The sequence below is a fragment of the Enhydra lutris genome, unplaced genomic scaffold (genome assembly GCF_002288905.1).
Source record: "Enhydra lutris kenyoni isolate GAN:26980312 unplaced genomic scaffold, ASM228890v2 scaffoldscaffold22, whole genome shotgun sequence".
Taxonomy (NCBI): domain Eukaryota; kingdom Metazoa; phylum Chordata; class Mammalia; order Carnivora; family Mustelidae; genus Enhydra; species Enhydra lutris.
In genome coordinates this window covers 222,916-242,691 of record NW_019154106.1, presented here as the reverse complement: position 1 = coordinate 242,691, position 19,776 = coordinate 222,916, and the positions used below count along the sequence as shown (strand labels likewise).

Sequence of the window (19,776 nt, the reverse complement as noted above, 5' to 3'; positions counted from 1 at the left end):
CCGTCTGGTAGGGGTCAGACTTGGGACAGCCCTGACTTGAGCTTGAACTGACCCCTGCCACCCACAGAACTGGGGTGGGGGTGCCTCTCAGCGGCCACAACACAGGGAAACCAGCCCTGTTTTCTGAGCCTCCCTCTGACTTGTGGGACCCCAGGTCCTGCCCCACCACCCTCCTGGCCGGCCAGGGGACCCTGACCCCACCTCTCTGGCTCCCCTCTGTCTACAGAACTTTCTAGAGTAAAATGAACACTTTTTCTGTTGATTCTGGGCCACTGGTGGATTGTGTCTGTCCTCAGGGCTAGATGGGAAACTGGAGTCCAGATGGGGAAAGGTCTGGAATGTGGTAGTGTCCTGGTCCTCCTCTCAACATTCCTTGGGCTCCCAAGTGAGGGGTGCTTTATTGAGGTCCTACCCTCCCCGCACTTGGGGTTTGGGGCAGGAGTCAAGGCAGGCTTCCTGGAGGAAGAACTGGGGAGGAGGGGCAGAACCACCAAAGGTGCCCCTGGGGACAGTGGAAACTATGAGGAGTCCCTCGGGTCCAAGACTCTCCGGCTGGCCGGGCTGGTTGGCCCTGTGCCCCCAGGCGGGGTGGTTGCAGCTCCGAGGCTTCCTGACGCCTGCGAGCAGGACAGTCTTAAGAGCCAGACTTGGGCGCAAAGGGGGACTCTTGGGTCCGCCCTCCGGCCCTGGCTACTGGGCGGGGCTGCACCTGCAGCCGCCGGGCTCGTCGCCGCTGCGCACCTGGCCCAGGTGAGACGGCCTGTCCCCGCGGTCGTGCGAGCCCCAGCTCTTGGCTGCAGGTGAGTGGCTCAGACCCAGGGGGCTGAGTGGAGGTCGCTGGCTCCCGGGAGCCGGGACTGGGCTTGGAGCTTGGGAGCCAGGGGGCCCCTTGCCCAGAAGAGCCTCTGGGCCGCGGCGGGTGCGGTCCCGCAGGAAGTGGTTCGGATTTCGGCCGGCTGCCCCCGTCGCCCGGAAGCCCGAGTTTGTCCGCGTCCCTTGGGCTGGCGGCGGGGCGGGGGTGGGGGGTGGCGGCAAGGGCCGCTTTTCCCGCTCCGCCCGACGTGGGCAGTGGCTTCCTCTTGACCTTCGCCCAGCGGAGGGAGGAGGAACGCCGAGGCGCGCGGGGACCCTCCCTCTGCCGGGAGCTCGGATCCGGGCCTCCCAGGGCCCGGGGGGTGCACCGAGGACCCGGCTGGGGCCCAGCGCGGCGCCGGTCGCCGGGCGGAGCTACCGTCATGCGCGCGCCCCTGCTCTCCGTGCGCGCTCCCGCCCTCCGTCTGCGTCCCAGACCCGCAGCGCCAGGCCTGCCCACCGCCGGTGCTGCCCCCTTGCGCACCCCGACCTGTCATCCACGTCCCCCCTGTGCGCGCCCCAACCCGCCCTCCGCTCTCTGTGAGCGCCTCGGCCTCCGAGCTCCCTTCTCGCCACCCGAGTCCCCACCCTCTGCGCCCGCCCCCGACCAGCCTGCTCGCTGCACCTGCTGGGTGGGGGACTAAGTCTGGTCCTCCGCTCCGAAAGGCGGACAGCGGGAGGTGGGGTGTGTAGTGGAGGAGAACAGGGCCCTTGCGGCCCCAGGGGAGCGGGACGGAGCCCCTCGCCTGCGGGAGGCACGTCGGGGGCGCAGCGCGTCCCAGATGAGCAGGAGATGCTAGAGACGATGGGGTGCGAAGCAGCAAAGCAGACGGCGGAGGGGTGGGCAATGGGGAGATCGCCTCCCGCCGCGTAAGCGGGGGCGGGGGGCACAGCTCAAGCCAGGACGCACTCGGGAGCTGGAGCTTTCCAGGAACCATGGGCTGTGGGGTAGACTGCGGTGTGGGTGGGAGAGGGGGCTTGGATTCGGAAGGGAGGTTCGGGACAGTGCCTAAGGCCACATGGGCTTCTTGGCGCTGACCTTGGAGGGTGGGCCTGGAGGCGATTAACAACAGAAGGGGTCACGGCCGCAAGCTGGTGACGCAGGGGACACACAGAGCAGAGGCCACCTGGCAGGAACTCGAGAGGGGCTCTTTGCTTTCTGCCCCGGGGGTTCCATGCAGGTCCTTGACGGCTGTGGGAGGTCACCTGTGCGTCAGGGCCCCAGGAGCGCCTGGAGGAGGGCTGGTGCCGGTGCTAGGGTATACCCAGGAAGCCGAGGCCTCTGGGGTGAGAGCAGCCAGGTCTTCCTGCGGCTCTGTGGGGCCCTGAGCCCAAGACGCACCATCATTCAAGGTCTTGAGGGCCACGGGGGGTGGGGGGAGCTGCAGAGCGCCACCAGGACAGGGTCAGACTGAGGACACAGGAGAGCTGATATTGAAGAGGACCCCCTCTGGGCCTCCGAGCCTGGGCAGGTGAGAACAGGGCCAGGGCCTGAAGGGGACCCTTGTGCGATCTCTGTGGGTGGTGATACCAGCCCCCCTCTTGCTGGGCCTTGAGTCCCAAGTCCGTCTGGGCGGGGAAGTCAGTGGTGACGAAGGGAGAGGATGGCTGCCCTCCACCTGGGCTCAGAGCCCAGGAGCCTCTGTCGAGGCCTTTCTCCACCTCCTTATCTGGAAAAGGGTGTGTGTGTGTGGGGGGGGACTATCCTCCCATCCCAGCCCAAAACTAAGGTCCATCTGATACCACAGCCCCCTTTTAACTGCTCACTGTTGGGGACTCTATGGGGGAACTGGATGGGGAGGGGGCCCAAAAGCTCTGCTCAAGGCCCCATTATTGGCAGGAATTTGCGCAGCGCCCTCCATACCCCGGCAGGTCACAGCTCAGACACACTGGCGTGAGGGGGAGCAGCCCACAGGCCCCCACCAGCCCGAGGGGAGCATCGCTGGCAGCGTTCGGGAAGCCGGCCACACTGTCCCACTGGGTCTCCTCGTGTGGGCACAACACATCCCCCTGGGTGTCTCCTTGGGAGCACCCCCACCCACATCCCCCTGGGCTCCAGCCCCTCCGCAAGGCCCTGTCCACCCCTAGGTGGGGCCTCGGGAAGTCTGATGCCTGGGTGGGCTGGGGTGGGCCCCAGAGGAAGGAGCCGCTTGACTCAGAGTTACAGGAAGAAGCAAGGCGGGCGGGCGGGGCGAGAGCCACCAACGGCCTGGGGGGTTGGTGGCTGCCTGGGTGGGGTTTGGGTCTAGGAGAGGATGTGACTGCAAAGCCAGGAAGCTACAGGGAAAGTTCTGATTAACACACGCACACAAACAAAAGACAGGTCCTCTCTGTGCTCGGTGATGTGTCCTGGTGCTGTGGTGTTGCAGACCGGGCTGGGGGCCCTGTGGAGCAAAGAGTTTGCCCCCAAGCACACGTCAATGACCTCAGTGACCGACATCCCCCCCCAGGAGGAGAGACCCGGAACCAGGTGACTTCGCGTACTCCCACAGCAGCCCCGCCGCCCGGCGTGAGCCTGGGCACTCATCCTCGGACACCATTCGAACCCCAGGCCGGTCCTCTGAGGCAGGCCTGGCTGAGGGGAGGCCCGCAGCGTGTGTGGGCATGGTATGTGTGTGTCCATCAGAGCAGGGTGGGCAGGAGGCTGTCCGGAGGCCACGGGCCACAGACCACAGCAGCAGGGGCCGGGCTCAGGGACGGTGTGTGCCATGTGGGGTTCGTGCAGATGCTGGTGGCTGCGCACCTGGTGGGAGCTGTTGCAAGGATGTGTGTGTGTGTGTGTGTGTGTGTGTGTGTGTGGCCACGGTGCTGGTGTGGGGAGTGTGCATGCAGGTCACACTCCAAGACAGGAGTTTAGCACAGCTGTGTGTGGGGAGAGGGTGTGTGTGCATGGGGTGTGCAAGACAGATGATGTGGGGGTGGGGTGCAGGCGGGGTCGCCTGTCCCTGGATGTGTCATTGGGCCTTAACTTCCAGGAAGGTTCAAGGTTGCCTTTCCAGGGGTTAGGGCTCTTCTGAGCTTGAAGAGGTGGGAGGGCCGCTGCAGGGTTTTCCCTGGGAGCTGCCCAGCTGAGGGCATGTCCTTCTGGGCACCCTGGGGTGGGGGATGTGGACTGCCCAGTGTTCCACAGTCCCCCAGTGGACTGGTTCTCCTGCTTCGAGGACCCTCAAGACTGTGCTCCACCGGGGGGCTTCTGGAAGGAAACCCCTCACCACTTCCCCGGCTGATGCTCCCCAGTTCCCAAGGAGATCCCATCCCAGCCAAACCCAGGGCTTCTGGCTGTGGCTAGGCGGGGCCAGGTGGGCACGGTGTCATTATGCAGAAGGAATGGTGGGGAGGCTGAGACTTATCCCTGTGAAGCCCCGGGGCCTGCAGAGTGGAGAGGACGGCCTGCGGCAGGAGTGGAATCAGTGCTCTATGAGAACCTGCTGGGACCCTTGGGGGAACGTGGGCACCTGGGAGGGGGTGGCCGCAGGGCTCCGGGGGTCCAGGAGGGAGGCTCTCCGTGAAGGCTCTGACGCTGGGGGTTTGGGCCCCTCCTTCCAGCACCATCACTGCAGAGCTCTTCGTGTCAGGAGGCATGTGTGGCTGCTGCGCAGCTGGATGGGGAGTGGTCTTAGCCCCCACGTAGGACAGAAGAGTCACCTGTGGGTGGGGTGGGGGCTGCCCTTGGAGAGCCAGACAATGTGGACAAAAGTCTTTGGTTTTGGAAATGACAAACGGGTGAGGGGATGCCAGGAGGAGGTGGGACCCATGCGGCCTGTCGGAGCAGAGTCAGTCCAGCCAGGCCCCCGCTGTCCCCTCCTGCCTCCATGACTGTGTCCTGGCTCGGCCTTGGGGGCTGCTATGTCCACACAGCCACACACACGGGACACGGCTAGGACAGAACCCTACAGTGAGAGTGTGGCTCAGAGTTCAGCAGCCCACACTTATCGCGTGGGGATGGGCAAGTTTCACAGGCTCCAAACCCCTGCCACGGCCTGGGTGAGCACGGCCCTCCCCGTGTCCCTCCTTGTATGTGGCACCACCATCCCAGGGGATAGTGGGAACACAGCCACCTCCCACCCTCGTGAGGGCTGCCAGGGTGTGCCTCTGTGGTCCCTCCCTGGGCCCTCATGGTGGCCCTGGGACAGGTGCAGTGCCATCCAAGGGCCCCTCCCTGCTGTGCCTGCTCCAGCCCTGGGCGACGTGTTCCAAGTGATGCTGTCTGTGCGGGCGTCCCTAGCATCGGGAGGCCGCCGGTGCAAAGTTACATGTTAACTCACCCTGTTCTTGTTTAACTTCCTCCTTCGGGATGGCAGCAGCCTCTGACCCGTTCTGGTGCCCTGACTGACCATTCACAAAGACAGAGAGTGAGTCTCGCCCGGCCCCCGGAGGACTCATCTGCTCATCCAAGGAGCCCCGCGGAACCGGGGGGTGGCACCAGTGACCAGCCTGCCTCAAGGAGGCCCCAGCCAGACCATGGCAGGTAGATGGGTCAAAGAGGGACAGGCACGGGCCCCACTTCCCCCTCTTGTCCCTCAGGCTGGTTCCACGCTGTGACGTTGCTGGGGCCCTTGGCTTGGCCTCCAGCCAGGGGTACAAAGGCTTACGCTTGCCCTTCCTACACAGCCCGAGGTCCTGACCCCATGGTTAGGACAGGCCCAGAGCTCTCTCTGGCCCAAAGCTTCCATTACCACGGTCATGGGGGTCAGCAGAGCTCAGGGACATTGGGAATGGGAGCTGGTGGCAGGGCCCAGGGGCAGGATGGGTACATGTGGGCTGCCAAGAGACCACCCCATCAAGATGATGGGGTTCTCCTCTCATGTCCCACTAGGACTCTTCACCCTGATTTGAAAATCAGAACATTTAGGTCTCAGGGAGCAGGGCAAGCTTGCCCATGACCAGGAGGAGAGGGTCCTGGAGTCCCGTGCCCCCATTCCGGGTGGAAAGTGCTGGCCTGCTCAGTGTTCACACTTGGGGCAGCTCCCCCAGCAGAAGTGGCGGGGTAAGGGGGGGCAGCGCCCAGCTGCTCACCCGGGGTGGGTCTTGCAGCAGTTGGCCACAGAGTTACACAGCACATGTGGGAGCTGGGCTCATGTCCTGGCTGGGTGAGCAGCAGCCAGGTGGGCCCCCATGGGGCTGGGGGGGGGGTCAGATCTGCTGTGACTCTGGCCCCCGCCTTCCAGCGTCCTCTCTGAGGACAGAGCAGCCACATCAAGAGCAGGCAGAACACCCAAGAGCCAGCTCCTCCTGGGGGAAGACAAGCCCTGTCCCCTGTGGGACCTGTGCACAGACATCTTATTTTTTCCCTGACCCACAGACCATCTGTGGTTGGGGGGAGCCCAGCATTCCAGGCACGGCTAACCCCTGGGTCCTCTCTCTGTAGGCATCTGTGACAGGGCCCCTGAGTTCCTATCGCCAACTGGAAACCAGGCCCTGGAGCCTGCCCTGGGCAGTGTTGTGGCTCTGAACTGCACGGCCTGGGTGGTCTCTGGGCCTCACTGTTCCCCGCCCTCAGTCCAGTGGCTGAAAGACAGGCTGCCGCTGGGCAACGGGACCCACTATGACCTCCATGAAGACTCCTGGTAAGAGATGGAAGTCCAGGGTCAGGTGACCACCCCGGTCACACCCACGGCCACCTGAACCCTGGTCCATAACCCCCTGGACATGGGCAGAGTGCCACTCTTGACACAGACTAAGGGTTAGTGACAGCAGGGACAGGGGGCCCCTGCGGACATGTACCTTGTAGACAGCCCAGGACCATGTGTACCAGCACAATCCTACAGCCTGAATTAGGCATTGACCCCCAAAATCCAGACCCAGGATCTGGGCGACTATCCTCAAACAGAGTCACACCCCCACCATGTTCTGGCCACTTCTCTTAGCTAGCCGGGCAAGGACTGCTCGGGAAGCCCATGTCTGCAGCCTCTGTGGTTAAGTCTGATAGGTGGGGCCCAGGGGCATCCAGTGATGCCCCAGGTGAGAGGGCTGGGTCTGATCTCCCCAGGGTCAAAAACAACTTTTCAGAGGTGCTTGTGTCCAGTGTTCTGGGGGTCAACCTGACCCGTGCTGAGGACTATGGGGCCTTTACCTGCTCCATCCGGAACGTCAGCTCCTCCCCCTTCACCCTTTGGAGAGCTGGTGAGTGGGGTACAGTAGGCGGAAGGTAGAAGGGAAGCCTAGGGGGCCTGCGGAACCTTGAGGCTGGGAGGATGCTGGGTGGGGGTGGCACTGGTTCAGGCTTGTGGCTCTGTCCCCAGGCCCAGCAGGCCACGTGGCCGCGGTGCTGGCCTCACTCCTGGTCCTGCTGGTCTTGCTCCTGGCGGCCCTGCTCTACATGAAGTGTCGACTCAGTGTGCTGCTCTGGTACCAGGACGCCTACGGGGAGGTGGAGATGAACGGTGCGCGGGCCTGATGGGCAAGGAGGGAGCATGAGCTCAGATCAGGGTGGGCGAGCTGCCCCGGCAAGTGAGGGGTGGGCGCGGGTCTGCAGGTCTGCAGCGGGGAGGCGGCGGCCCTCCGCAGGCTCTGCCGAGCACACAAGCCCCGGAGAGGGGCGAGGTGGGCAGAAGCGGGCAGGGCGACCTAAGTCCAGCGCTGGAGAGACGGTCTAGGCGCGGCCCGGGGGCGGGTTGCGGGCGCGTGTGCCGGATCTGCGGGGTCCGGCTGCGGCGGGAGGGCCTGGTCCCCGCACGCACGTGGGGAGAGCTTAGAAGACGCGGGAGGGTGGGGGCGGTGGGCCTGGGCCTCGAAAGCGGAGCGCTGACCCGCCGCCGTCCGCAGACGGGAAGCTCTACGACGCCTACGTCTCCTACAGCGACAGCCCCGAGGACCGGAAATTCGTGAACTTCATCCTGAAGCCGCAGCTCGAGCGCCGGCGGGGCTACAAGCTCTTCCTGGACGACCGCGACCTCCTGCCGCGCGCCGGTACCTCCGGCCCCGCCCCGCCCCTTTCTGGGGCCGAGCCCGCCCCCCGTCCAGGCCCCGCCCCGTTTCGAGCCCGGGCCACTCCCTCCCGGGGCCCCGCCCCCAGGGCCCCGCCACGCCCCTCTCTGGGACCGAGCCCGCCCTCCGTCCAGGCCCCTCCCCGTCTCGAGCCCGGGCCCCTCCCTCCCCCATGGCCCCGCCCCAATCCCCCCACCCCCACCCCACCGCCCCGGCCCCGCCGACGCCCGGTTCCCGCAGAGCCCTCCGCCGACCTCCTGGTGAACCTGAGCCGCTGCCGGCGCCTCATCGTGGTGCTGTCGGACGCCTTCCTCGGCCGGGCCTGGTGCAGCCACAGCTTCCGGTGGGTCCCGCGCCGGGATGGGTGGGCCCCCGGCCGCGGCCCCCCTGACGGCCCCGCCCCCGCAGGGAAGGCCTGTGCCGGCTGCTGGAGCTCACGCGCAGACCCATCTTCATCACCTTCGAGGGCCAGAGGCGCGACCCCGCGCACCCCGCGCTCCGCCTGCTGCGCCAGCACCGCCACCTGGTGACCCTGCTGCTCTGGAGGCCCGGCTCCGTGGTGAGGAGAGGGCGCGGGCAGGGGCCCGGCGTAGGGCCGGGCGGTTCCGGGCTCCGGAGGGGGCCCCTCCGCGGGCCGCTGTATGCTCTGGGGGTTTGGGACCGGGACCGCGTGGGGGAGGGCCCTGCGGCCTGCTGCCCAGAAGAGGGGCCTCCTTTGAGACGGGAGCGCTCCTTCCAGGGGTGCTCTCTGGGGTGGCCAGGCTAACGGACCCATCCTGGCCCCCAGGCGCCGTCTTCAGACTTTTGGAAAGAGCTGCAGCTGGCGCTGCCGCGGAAGGTGCGGTACAGAGCCGCGGAGGGAGACCCCCAGACGCGGCTGCAGGACGACAAAGACCCCATGCTCATCGCACAAGGCCGCGTCCGGGAGCGCGGGACCCTGAGTCTGGAGCAGGACCCCGACCCCGAGGGGGACCTGGGTAGGCTCCCCTGGCCCCACCCCTCAGCCGGAGAAGCTTGGCCTGGGCTGGGTGTGTGTGGGGGGGTGGTCCACAGGGCTGAGAGACTCCTCCCTGCAGGCCATAGCACACTCCCACTGCCTCTTTTCTGGGGGGCACTTGGGCCTGGGGCCTCCCTGGGAACCTCCAGGACCTCAAATGCCACCATGGCAGGAGGGTGAGCAGGGAGGGACCCCCATGCGTGGGCCAGGCTGTGGGTAGCCCAGCCGGAGGCCTGATGCTACCCTCATCCCAGGTGTCCGGGGGCCCGTCTTTGGGGAGCCATTAGCTCCACCACATGCCAGTGCGGTCTCGCTGGGAGAGGGCCGGGGCAGTGAAGTGGATGTCTCAGACCTCGGCTCCAGAAACTACAGCGCCCGCACGGACTTCTACTGCCTTGTGTCCGAGGATGACGTGTAGCCCCCGCCGGCCCAAACAGCAAGTGCTCCAAGGACCGCTGGGTGTGGGGTGGGCTGGGATCTTGCTCCCCTTAGCAGGACTACCAGCCCTGAGACCCTCAGGCAAGGAAGCTGCTCCAGTGTGCCTCCTTGTGCCAGAAAATAAAGTCCTTTTAGATCTTGCCTGGGCCTCAGCCTCTCTTCTCCTCTCCTGGGTCCGGAAGGGGGTCTGCAGCCCCTGAGCGGGGCACCCCTCACTTCCGTCTCCGCCGTCAGTGGCCCTCGGGCTCCTCAACTCCGTCACAGATCCGGCTGTCCCTGCCGTCCTGTCGTCCATCCTCCCTCCTGAGCCAGCTCAGAAACGTCTCCTGTAGTAGCCTCTTTGGTCTGTCTGCTTGGGGGCATGACTGTCCACTACCCTATTCTGATCCAGCCAGGTTCTGGGGGAGGGGCAGGCCCCTTACTCTTCAGGTTCTGAGCTTTTTTTTTTTTTCTTTTAAGATTTTTAAATTTATTTCACACACACACAGAGAGATCACAAGTAGGCAGAGAGGCAGGCAGAGAGAGAGGGAAGCAGGCTCCCCGCTGAGCAGAGAGCCCGATGCGGGGCTCGATCCCAGGACCCTGAGACCATGACCTGAGGGGAAGGCAGAGGCTTTAACCCACTGAGCCACCCAGGCGCCCCCAGGTTTTGAGCTTTAAGGAAGAAGTCCTTTGTTATAAAAATAGAGTGGACCTGCTTTGGTGACGTGGGATCCCAGGACTCCATTGGACAGTGCGAGTCCCCGGCCAGGAGCCCCCAGGCCGAGGGACGCAGGGTGTTGGGTGCGTGTGCCACAAGAGGACAGCCCAGCAGGTGGCAGCAAAGCCAGGAGAGCTCGCAGCTCTCCCAGTCGTGCTCACTCCTCTGCACAAGGTCCCCAGCTCTGCTGTGTCTGGGCCTCAGCCGGCATCAGGGCTGACTCTGCCGTCTACCCTGTTCCCTCCACTCTCACCAGCTTTCCCCAAGGGTTACTCTCTCTTCCTCGTCCTGGGCCTCCTGACCTGGAGAAGCCTCTGGGTGTGCTCAGGGCGGGAGCTCCCTCAGGGACAGGCATGGTTGTGCTCGGGGACACTGGGTTGTATCCCTGGGTTGGGCCCCCAGCTTGGGCTGGCCGAAGAAAATTGCAGGGCTGTGTTCATGACCACCTTTATTCCCAGCACTGGCCATTTCCACCTTTGCCAATGTGGCCTGGTCACCGCCCCACCCCACGCACCAGAGCAGCCTCAAGCCCTACCCTCCCCCCGCCCTGTAGAAGCCAAGTCCCTGCAACCAGCACCCGTCCCGTCCCTGGTGCCCCAGGCCCTTTAAGGGCTCACGCAGGGCTCCAGCGAGAGGCCCCAGGCCATCGGCCTTCTGGCACACGCAGGGCTCCAGCAAGAGGCCCCAGGCCATCCATCAGCCTTCTCCAGTGGCCTGGCCAGTGAGCAGCGCAGAGCTGAGCCTATCCCTTGGAGGCTGGGCCACGTCGTATCCTCCTCTTCCAGGAAGGCCTCACCTATGGGCCCAGGAAGTCCTCCTTTCGATAACCCTTCTGCAGTGGAGAGGGGGCCCAGAGTTAGGGTGCCTGCCTTCTGAGCCCTGCTCTCCCCAGGCCCCCACCCTTCCTGGTCTGGGCCCGGATCCCCTCTGGGTCTTTGGTCTCCGATCTCACGTTTCCCACTTCCTGAGTCTCCTGCTCTGCGGGAGTTCCCGGGTCTGTCCCCCCTCCCCACTGTCCCCGCACCCCTCCTCCCACCCTGACCCCTCGACGTCCTATACCCAGGTCAAACACCGGTAGCCCTGCCGGCCCCAGGTTGCCAGAACATACCGCCCGGAAGTCTCGGTGGAGCTTGTGGTGCTGCCAGAGGTTGGCCAAGAGACTGGAGGCTGCCCGAGAGGACTTCTCACTGTCTGGGCTGGGGGGGGGCAGCGGGAGTCAGCAGGGAGACTCGCGGGGCCATGGGGAGGGGTGCGGGGATGGGGAGGGGCTCACCCGTCCCGCTTCTTCTTGATGAAGACCAGCTTTCGGAGCCCGTCAAAGTAGAGCAAGTCTCGGGCGGCAATGGGACTGGCCACCACCAGGTTGTTGAGCACAGCGATGATGTTGACCAGCACGTCGGCTGGGGGACACTTCTCGCCCACGCTGCTAGGAAGCTTCTCAATCAGGTGACTCACCACCTTGGTGGCTGCCGGGAGGCCAGGAGGTCGGGGGGGTTGGGAAGCCAGCCTCCACCTCCACTCCCAGCCACCTGAGCACCTCCGGTCCCCCCAGCCCTGTCCATCCCCTCAGCTCCAGCTGCCAGAGGCCAGCCCAAATGGAGAGCAGAAGAGAAAATCCGGGTGTGAGCCCAGCGAGGCAGGGTGAGGACGGAACCCAGGCTTCGGGATGGCCCGACTCACACATCTCGTCCTTGTTTCTGGCGTTCCGAGAGAGGTTTCGAATGAGGCCAGTCAGTGAGCGCAGCTGGTGGTGGTCAGCGGTCCGAACCCGGTCCAGCAGCGGGTTCAGGATACGCTCCTGCTCCAGGGCCAGGCGGCTCAGCACGCCCGCCCACTGCGGGGGGTGGGGGCGGGGGAGGAGAGGAGCTGGTGAGAGCGGGCGGAGCCCCAGCCCTGTGGCCTGCACCCCAGGTTGGTTCTTCTCTGTGTCCCTCTCTGTCCCCAGCCGATCTGCGAGACTCTGAGGTGGGACCAGCCCCGCACTGTATCTCTCCTGAGAGGTCTTCCTGTTTCTGCCTTCAGCCCCAGCCAGGAGCCTCACCAACTGTGCCTCAGGTGGGTCCCTCCTCTGCTCAAACCTCTCCTTAAATCCTCAGGGACCTCTGGAGCCTGCCCGGCCGGGGATGCTGGCCTCACACCCCTTGCTACCCCTCGGGGTCCCTCTGCAGCACGTCAGGCCGGTCCCTCCGATGTTGGCTCCTCCGCAGGTGTGCGTTCCTCTGCCGTCCCGCCCCAACAGAATCCACAGCAGCCCTCCCTGAGCCCCTGTTCTCCCCGTGCGTCCCCCGTGAGAGGCTGGGCCGGGGCCTCACCCTGCGGTCGCCCGCCGTGATGTTCTGCAAGGCCCCAGCGGCCGCCTCGGTTGTGTGCGGGTTGAGCTCACAGCGCTGCAGCAGCTGGTTGTACAGCCCCACGATCTGGGGGCTCCACAGCCACTCAAGACCCTTGGGGTCCTTGGATACCTCGGCGAAGGTGAGCGCGTCGGCTGTGAGGGGCAGCTGGAGAGAGGCGGGGAGGGTCAGCCAGGCTCAGGCCAGGGCCCCCCACCCCGGCTGCCAGCCCGCGCCCACCTCTCGGAGCCGCCGGCTCTGGGGTGTGAAGCAGCCCACCACCTCGCCAGGTGGCGCCCCAGCCATGTCCCTGCGGCCCCGGCCCTCGAGCCGCTGCAGGGCGGACGGCGGCATCTCGTCATACAGGCGGTAGGACAGGTTCCTCAGCACGCACACGGCGTTCTCCACGCTCTGCAGATGGCAGGCCGTGGTCAGAATGGGCTAGAAACCCCCAGGGCCCCGAGGTGATGACTGCCTCTCACCTTGTCCTCGCACTTGCCCACATCCAGGGCGTGGTTGGTGTAGGTGACCAGGGCATCCACCAGCCCGTGGCATTCACGCATCTTCTGGCGAGTGGCCTGGGACGCTGAGCTGAGGTTCCTGTGGGCGGAGGCAGATCCGAGATCCCCAGTGGGAACCAAACCCCAGCGGGGAGCCCCTGAGCCCCAGCCTGCCTCCTCCCCCCGGAGCTGGGCCCCGCTGCTTAGCATCCATTCGGCCCTCCAAGCATCCAGATGGGGATTATGACTGTCTGATGAAGTCCCCGATTTGATGAAATCTGAGCCCGCCACCCCCAGGGCCTGGGACATCGGACATCGCAGCCACACCCAGCTTCTGGTCTCACTTCTGCACGGGTGCCAGTGCCTTGCCCTCCAGCCGCCCTCCCATCCGCCTTGCCACTGGCCCTCAGAGTCAAAGGTCCCTTCTCCAGGCCTCCCCTGCCCCCTTACAGGCACTCAGCTCTCTCCCCAGGCCACCCTCTTGGCCTCTCCCAGCTGACTGCCCCCTTCCCGCACACCTGAGGAACCCCGTGGCGTTATAGAAGATTTCAGCCTCGGAGGCGTTCTGTTGGATGAGGGGTGGTCCCCCAGCCCCTGATAGGGGGCTCAGCACCAGGTCCGTGAGCTGCTCTAGTGTGTCTCGGGCCAGCCGGTCCTTCAGATGGTCGCTGGAGGACAGGTTCCACAGGATCCCTGGGGCAGGTGGGGGCGTGGCTGTGGTCAGTGACAGCTTGCAGGTTCCCTCCTGCCCGCCAGCGAGGCATCTGGGGCCTCACCCAAGAGCTGCACTAGAGGGCCTGCGTGTGAGCTGCAGGTCTCGGGGCGGGACACAGAGGACAGGACAATGCTCAGGGACCAGGGTCTGGAGGCTAGCCGCAGAGGTGCGCACCAGGACAGCCGCGGGGCCGGGGGGGAGTGGAGGGGACAGGCAGAGGGACAGCAGGCAGGGGGAGGCATGGGGACAGGCAGAGGGACAGCAGGCGGGGGAGGCGGCACGGGGACACCTGTGACATTCTTGCGCAGCTCGTCGTCTTGCTCCCGCAGTGTGCGCAGCAGCTCGAAGATGCCGTTCTCCTCCACCAGCGCCAGCTTGTTGTCCGCGTTGTCGTAGATGAGGTTGCGCATGGCGCCGGTGGCGTGGCGCTGCACCTCCTGATTGGCGTGGTTGAACAGCTTCACCAGCCTGGGCACCGCCTGAAGGCTGCGGGCCTGCGCACGGGCAGGTGGGTGTCAGCACACGAGTGCGCGTGGCTCGGTGCGCGTGGACGCGTGTGGCTGTGCGGGCGGCGCGCGGGTGTGCACAGATGCGTTCACAGCCACACAGGGCCAGGCGGAGGTGTGCCCATCGCAAGCGCCTCCCCCTTCGCTGCGGGGACGGCTCTGTGGGCCCGGGTCGCCCGTGGGCGCGGGGGCAGCGAGAAGGGGCACCGGCGGGGGCGCTCGCGGACCACGGCCGCTCACCTGCTTCTTGGCCGCCGCATCACTGTAGCACTTGTGCTGGATGTAGGCGGCTCCCAGCACCTGCAGGTTGGGGTCCGAGGCCATGAGGTACTTGACGGCGGAGGGCAGGTCCATGTCGTCAAAGCTGCAAGGACAGGGGTCGGGGTCAGCGTGACCCCGGGGAAGGGCCAGGGCCGCCGCAGGAGCACCCTCCCCCGGACAGACCCCCCCCCCCCCCCCCCGCCGTCCTCCGCTCACCCACTGGTGAGCCTCTGCAGCGTGCGGCGGCCACTGTAGCTATCCAGCCCGCGCATGTCCGGCAAGTGGCTGGCGTCGGCCAGGCTCAGGCTGAGGCTGCGCACAGAGGGCGCTCGGGCCATGGGCTCCAGGCCGCCCCCCGGTGCCGGCCCCGCCCCGAGGCGGCCGCGGTGGCTGCTCTGGAATCGCTGCAGGGTCCGCATGGCAGGAGCTCGAATGGTCCGGCTGGGCGGCCCCTCGGAGGCCTCTGGCCAGTCCAGGCCTCCCACCCGGCCAGAGCTGGCCTGGCGCTCGTAGGCGAAGGCCCTGTAGGCGGAGGCCGCCGGGGGCTCCAGCTGCTCTGACACGACGCTGTAGCGGTCATCCAGGCCTGCAGCCCCTAGCCTCAGCGAACGCAGGGACAAGGTGTCGTAGTCCACACGGCCCCCCACCCCAGCCCGCTCGTGGAAGGACAGGGGCCGGGCAGGCACGGGTGCGGCGGGCTGGGCTCCCCCATACCCTGCAAGCCCGAAGGTGCTGCCCCCATTGTGAGCAGAGCTCAGCCTCCGACTGGAGCTCAGGTCCACGGCTGAGCGAGAAGACCAGGAGGCAGGGCTGTAGGAGGGCTTGGCAATGGGCCGGAAGGTCTGCAGGGCAGGGAAGAGAGCAGTGAGGGGGTGTCGGGGGCTCCCGGTTCCCTCTCCCTAACCCTGGAGCTTCCAGCTTCCCCCCAGCCTCCCCCACGAGCCTCTCCAGGGGATGGAGAGAGTGTCACTCACAGAGGTGCTGTCCCCACTGAGGCCCTGGGAGCGGGAACTGAAGCCGGCCTGCAGGGCGTGGTAGTGACCGCGCAGGGTGCCTGGGGACAGGGACAGTGGTCGCCTGGCTGGGTCAGACGGCTCATGGGTCTCCGGTTGGATCTCTCCCACAGCCTCCTGCCCCTCCAGCTGTGCTGCGGACAAGCACACTCACCCCCCTGACCTCCTGGTCACCTGGGAAGTGTGCCAGGGACTCCATCAGTTTTCCAGTCCCTGCTGGGGCACACGCCCGGCCCCCTCCTCCAGGAAGCAACACTGACCTCCTGGGAGCCTGTCCTGTGCTGTGGTCTCACAGGAGTGCTGCTTACTTGCCAAGGACACAGTCCCCTGTCCCACCTGGAAGAGCCACGCCTGCCCCGTCCAGCCACACAGAAAAGGGAGGGTGCTGACGCCAGCCTGACTCGGTGGTGAGTGGACAGACCGGTGGGTGGGTGGAGGGTGGAGAGAAGGGGGAGGAGGAGGGAGGGCGGGTGGAAGGACTGGAGCGACGGGAGGATGGACAGACGGACGGCTGCTTGGAGGGACAACAGTTGGGGGAAAGTCAGATGGAGACAAAGCAGGGGAATGGACGGGTAGGTGGGCTCTGCATTCTCTGCCAGGGATCAGCCTCTGCTAAGGTCCCTGCTGGGGTCACGGCTTGGGGGAGAAGAGTCATATGTCCCCAGAGGGCCTGGGCAGATGACCGGCTGAAAGGACTCATCATGTGGGAGAAGGGAGGCGGCCCGCTTTCCCCCAGCCTCTGCGAGCTGGACAGTCTGGGGGCTCCCCTCCCAGCACACTCCCCAGACCCACCCTGGTTAATGAGGCTTCTGGGCAGGGGCTATTAACCCTTTGACGCTAGTGAGGCCCAGCCTGGGGGACACACCTCCAGCCTGGGGACCTTACTCCCACCCCCAAATTATACTCCTTCCCCTAATAGGCAGGGTAGCCAGGGTGGTAATTAACCCCTCCCCGCTCCCTCCTCCACCCTGTGACCCCCGGGCACCCAACTACTCAGCCACCAGCAAGGCTGAGGCCCAGGCAGGGGAGGACTCAGGAACCCAGGCTGCTCTGGCTGACCCTTTCCGCACCCCCCCACCCCCCACTGCAGTGGCCAGCATCCCAAGACCCGTCCTGGGAAAGGGTCCTCTAAAGGTCGAGTGAGCCACTGTGGGGACTGGCGTGTCCTGACATCCTGGGACATTCCTCTTACTCCCTGACCCTGATCCCTGCTGCTGCAGTCTGGCAAGGGAGAAGGTGGTGTTTCCGGAACAAGTGCCCTGACTCACCGTGTGAGAGACCCTTTAACGCACACGCACGCACAGACACACGCGCGTCCATGTGTGCACACACAGGCGCGCACACACACATCCACATGCACACGCACGCACAGGCACACACACGTCCACACCCGCGTGCACGCACACGCTGGGGTCTGCCCAGCACCGAGGGCAGGCTCCCCCGCTAGTTCTTCTCAGGAAGTGTAAGTGGGTCAGGCCCGCGGGGCCGTCCCCTGCAATTCCGCGGGGAGACCCTGGTCCAGACAGGCCGCTGGCTCTGGTCCAGGTTTCCCAGACCCGCCCCCTCACGTTTCTATCTGCTCCTTCCCTTGGGGCCCTGGGCGGGGGGGGGGGGGGGGGGACACGCTGGAGCCTGGATGTCTGTGTCTCAGTGTGTTTGTGTCCCTGTGGGGCTGACGTGTGTGTCTGTGCATCTGAGACCGGGTGTGAGCCTGTGTTACGTGGGACCGGACGCGGGCATGTTCCGGGTGTACTGACAGAGATCGGCCCTGCCCAGCCCGCCATGTGCCAATCACGCCATGTGCCCATGACGCTCCGGGCCGTGGGGGCAGGTGCGGTCGAGCCCAAGCCAGGCTTGGCCCAGAGGACCCCGGGGTCCCCACTGGGTGGTGGGAGGCCGCACCCATGGCTTCTCCCACACCTGGTGGGGCAGGGTGGGTGACTCAGTGTGAGGCCTTGGTGAGTCAGGGCGCTGAACCCCAGTGCCAGGCCTACCACGGCCTCTGGCCCTCGAACCACCACACCCACGGAGGCCGCCTCTCTCCACAGCCGCCCTTCCCGCTGTCCGGCGCCCACCCTGCAGGCGTCCGCTTACCTCGAGCTGCCTCTGCGGCCCCCTCGGGCTCCGCTGCCCCGTTGTGCCGAGCCTGCTGGCCCAGCTGCAGGAGGCGGGCGCGTACCTGCTCCTGGACGCGGGCCGCCCGCAGCCGCTCCGCATCCGGCCCCTCTGCGCCCCGGCGGTCCAGCTGCAGGTCGGAGGGCAGTGCCAGGGAGCACACGCCAGCCTCAGGCTGCAGGGCCGACAGCAGGAAGTTACCGTCCTGCATGGTGGCAGATGCCCTGGCTGGGTCTGTGCCTGGCCTGGGCCACTGGGGCCTCTCCGGCCTGAACTGTCTTCACCGTCCTGTCCCTGAAGTCCCCTCCCCACTGGCCTCGCCCAGAGCCGGCCTGGAGACAGACGCTGGCCCAGCCCTGAGCTCGGCTGGGGGCGGGGACATCTGGGCCAGGTAAGAGGGAGGGGCCACCACCTGCTTAAGGTGGAATTTGGGCGGAAGAACAGGCCTGCCTGGCCTGTTTATTCCTTCCCCACACCCCAGGACAGAGCAGCAGGGATCTGGGCCCCTCTTCATTCCCAGCTTTTTTTCCCAAGCGGCAGTGGGCCCTCCTGTCCTGAGCGTTGTCTGGGAAGGGCCAGGGTAGCCCGCTGGGGAGCCTGTGGCCAGCCACCTCCAGGGGTCTGCAGGGGAGGGGTTTCCTCTCCCTGGTTGACTTGGGACTCCAGGTAGCCCCTCGACCCAGGCAGCCAACCCCAATCTAGGGGTCAGTGCAAGAGTGAGGGTTGGGGACAAAGGGCTTGGTGGAGTTTTAGGGCAGAAGAGGGCCCTATGGACCTTGATCGTTGGTGCCCAAGAGACTGCAGAAGCAAATGGATAGACTGGCCCACCCCCTAGGCCCACGACTCTACTGATCTCTGTCCTATAGACCCCAGAAGTTGCCCCATCCCCACAACTTCTGCAGAGGCCTCCAAAGGGCTGGGCCTCTCTGGCCCCCCCAGCCCATGGGGTAGAAGGCTGTGCCCTCCACGTGAGTCAGAACTCAGCTCAGCAGAGCTCTGACAAGGCCGAGTAGGCAGGACTGCTGCAGGGCACTGAGTCAGGGGCCCTCCTGCCCAGGCTAGGGTGTAGGAGCTGGGGTGTGTGTCAGGAGAGCAAGAACCCAGGAGTCTGACAGAACAGTGATGAGGAGGGGTCGGCAGGAGGGGTGGGGAGCGGGGCCCAGGCTCAGCAGGGCTCGCCCCCAGAAGGGTTCCCTGGGGTGCTCCTATCCAGTGGGACCAGCATGCTGCAAGGTCTCCTGAGTGGGCCTGGAGTGAATCCAGGAGAGGCCCCTGGTGGGTGGAGCAGGGCTGGAGGGGTGGGGGCTGAGGAGCCTCAGGTACATACTGGGCGCCCCCCTGAGAAGCCCACCTCGGGGTCCACACGAGCAGCCTCCTCTCTCCCACGGGAGGCCCTTACCCTGTCCCCTGAAGACATTTGCCTCAATCTGTGACCAGTCATTTCAGGAGATGTGGCCCCAGGTGGGGATGGTGGTGGGGAGGGGCCGGGGTGAGGAGGGGGTTCTGGGTCAGGAGGCAGGTCTGGGAGGGAGGTCAGTGCTGAAGAGGAAGGGGTGGGTGGGGGAAGTTTCAAGGGGGAGGCGAGCATCGACCTAAAAAGGTCGAGGTGAAGCCCGGGCCAGGGTGGGTGCTCAGGGCGGAGACCTACCGTGCTGGTGGTCTGGGCGCGGCCAGCCCCGGGGCTCATCCCAGAGGCCAGTGCCGCAGGCCAAGGGGTCCCAGGCTCCATCCCGGGCCCTGCGTGTCGTCCGGGGTGGCCTCTCGCTGCAGTGCGGCGCCGTAGGGGCGCGGGAGGGCGGGGTGGCAACGCCCGCGCGCGCACCTCATCAGACCGGCTGCTTCCCTGGGAGGTGCGTTTTGTGTGGAAAAACCCTGGGAGACAAGTTTGTGCGGTGCTGAGGGCACCTGGAGGCACACGCCTGGCACGGGCCTCGGGCCCGCCCTCCATCTGGGGTCTGCCTGGGCCCACCTGGGGCCCTGCGGAGCCCCAGCCTGGCAGCCCGCCTGGGGCAGCCAGACTCCAGGCTGCAGGTGGGGGTTCAGAGGGTTTGTGGGGAGGCTCCAAGGGGTCAGGCCTGAGCTGCCAAGGGATGGAGGGGTTTTGGTTGGTGGCATGGCCAGGAGAGCTTCCCATGCCCAGTGCCCATAGCTGCGCTGAGTCCCCCTGAGGACATGGGGACCCCTCCCCTGCCATGACCTCTTAGCTCTGCCGCTAGGTGTTCCTGGAAAGCCTGGGATCTTGGGTGCACTTTTTCTAACCACTGCAGGGCCGGGGGACTGGTCATGGCCCAGACCTATTACCACCACCCTCAACCCCAGACTAGGAGCCACGTCTGACCCCTGTGGCCACCCTTCTCTTTTGTCCTCCCTAGAGTTCCCTTTTCCCTGTAGCCAGTGCCTGGGGAGGGGGCACAAGGAATAT

General features: G+C 65.9%; 2 protein-coding genes across 3 annotated transcripts; one reads left to right on the top strand and one right to left on the bottom strand.

Annotated features, from left to right (window-relative positions):
• The first annotated feature begins 321 nt into the window (after window positions 1–321).
• On the top strand, window positions 322–9,355 carry LOC111150131 (single Ig and TIR domain containing). 2 transcript variants are annotated; one of them, XM_022507506.1, is made up of 10 exons: window positions 322–750; window positions 5,154–5,316; window positions 6,221–6,419; window positions 6,842–6,975; window positions 7,095–7,235; window positions 7,618–7,761; window positions 8,020–8,122; window positions 8,188–8,338; window positions 8,567–8,756; window positions 9,031–9,355. In XM_022507506.1, the coding sequence occupies exons 1-10, from the start codon at window positions 322–324 to the stop codon at window positions 9,192–9,194; spliced, it is 1,818 nt and encodes a 605-aa protein (XP_022363214.1). In that variant the 3' UTR covers window positions 9,195–9,355. The 2 variants fall into 2 exon arrangements, with proteins under 2 accessions (XP_022363214.1, XP_022363215.1); XM_022507507.1 differs by lacking the exon at window positions 322–750 and adding an exon at window positions 3,135–3,322 and having other exon boundaries at window positions 5,157–5,320.
• A 1,355-nt stretch (window positions 9,356–10,710) lies between these two features.
• Window positions 10,711–19,083, bottom strand: LOC111150065 (plakophilin 3). Its single transcript, XM_022507399.1, has 14 exons — window positions 19,003–19,083; window positions 17,334–17,529; window positions 15,201–15,280; window positions 14,443–15,068; window positions 14,206–14,329; window positions 13,749–13,953; window positions 13,263–13,437; window positions 12,727–12,844; window positions 12,485–12,655; window positions 12,227–12,412; window positions 11,595–11,748; window positions 11,188–11,380; window positions 11,023–11,110; window positions 10,711–10,746 (listed from the first exon to the last, which is right to left on the bottom strand). Exons 1-14 carry the CDS (start codon window positions 19,081–19,083, stop codon window positions 10,711–10,713), a joined length of 2,433 nt encoding a protein of 810 aa, XP_022363107.1.
• Window positions 19,084–19,776: the final 693 nt, after the last annotated feature.

What these genes read in the sequence shown, in the direction of transcription:
- LOC111150065 (XM_022507399.1), bottom strand. Translation starts at nt 19,083, where the DNA reads ATGGAGCCTGGGACCCCTTGGCCTGCGGCACTGGCCTCTGGGATGAGC. An exon ending in GGCCGCAGAGGCAGCTCGAG is followed by an intron (nt 15,281 to 17,333) that starts GTAAGCGGACGC and finishes CCCTGTCCCCAG; the next exon opens with GCACCCTGCGCGGTCACTAC. An exon ending in ATCAAGAAGAAGCGGGACGG is followed by an intron (nt 11,111 to 11,187) that starts GTGAGCCCCTCC and finishes GCCCCCCCCCAG; the next exon opens with CCCAGACAGTGAGAAGTCCT.
- LOC111150131 (XM_022507506.1), top strand. Translation starts at nt 322, where the DNA reads ATGGGGAAAGGTCTGGAATGTGGTAGTGTCCTGGTCCTCCTCTCAACA. An exon ending in CCGCTGCGCACCTGGCCCAG is followed by an intron (nt 751 to 5,153) that starts GTGAGACGGCCT and finishes TCGGGATGGCAG; the next exon opens with CAGCCTCTGACCCGTTCTGG. An exon ending in GACCTCCATGAAGACTCCTG is followed by an intron (nt 6,420 to 6,841) that starts GTAAGAGATGGA and finishes TGATCTCCCCAG; the next exon opens with GGTCAAAAACAACTTTTCAG.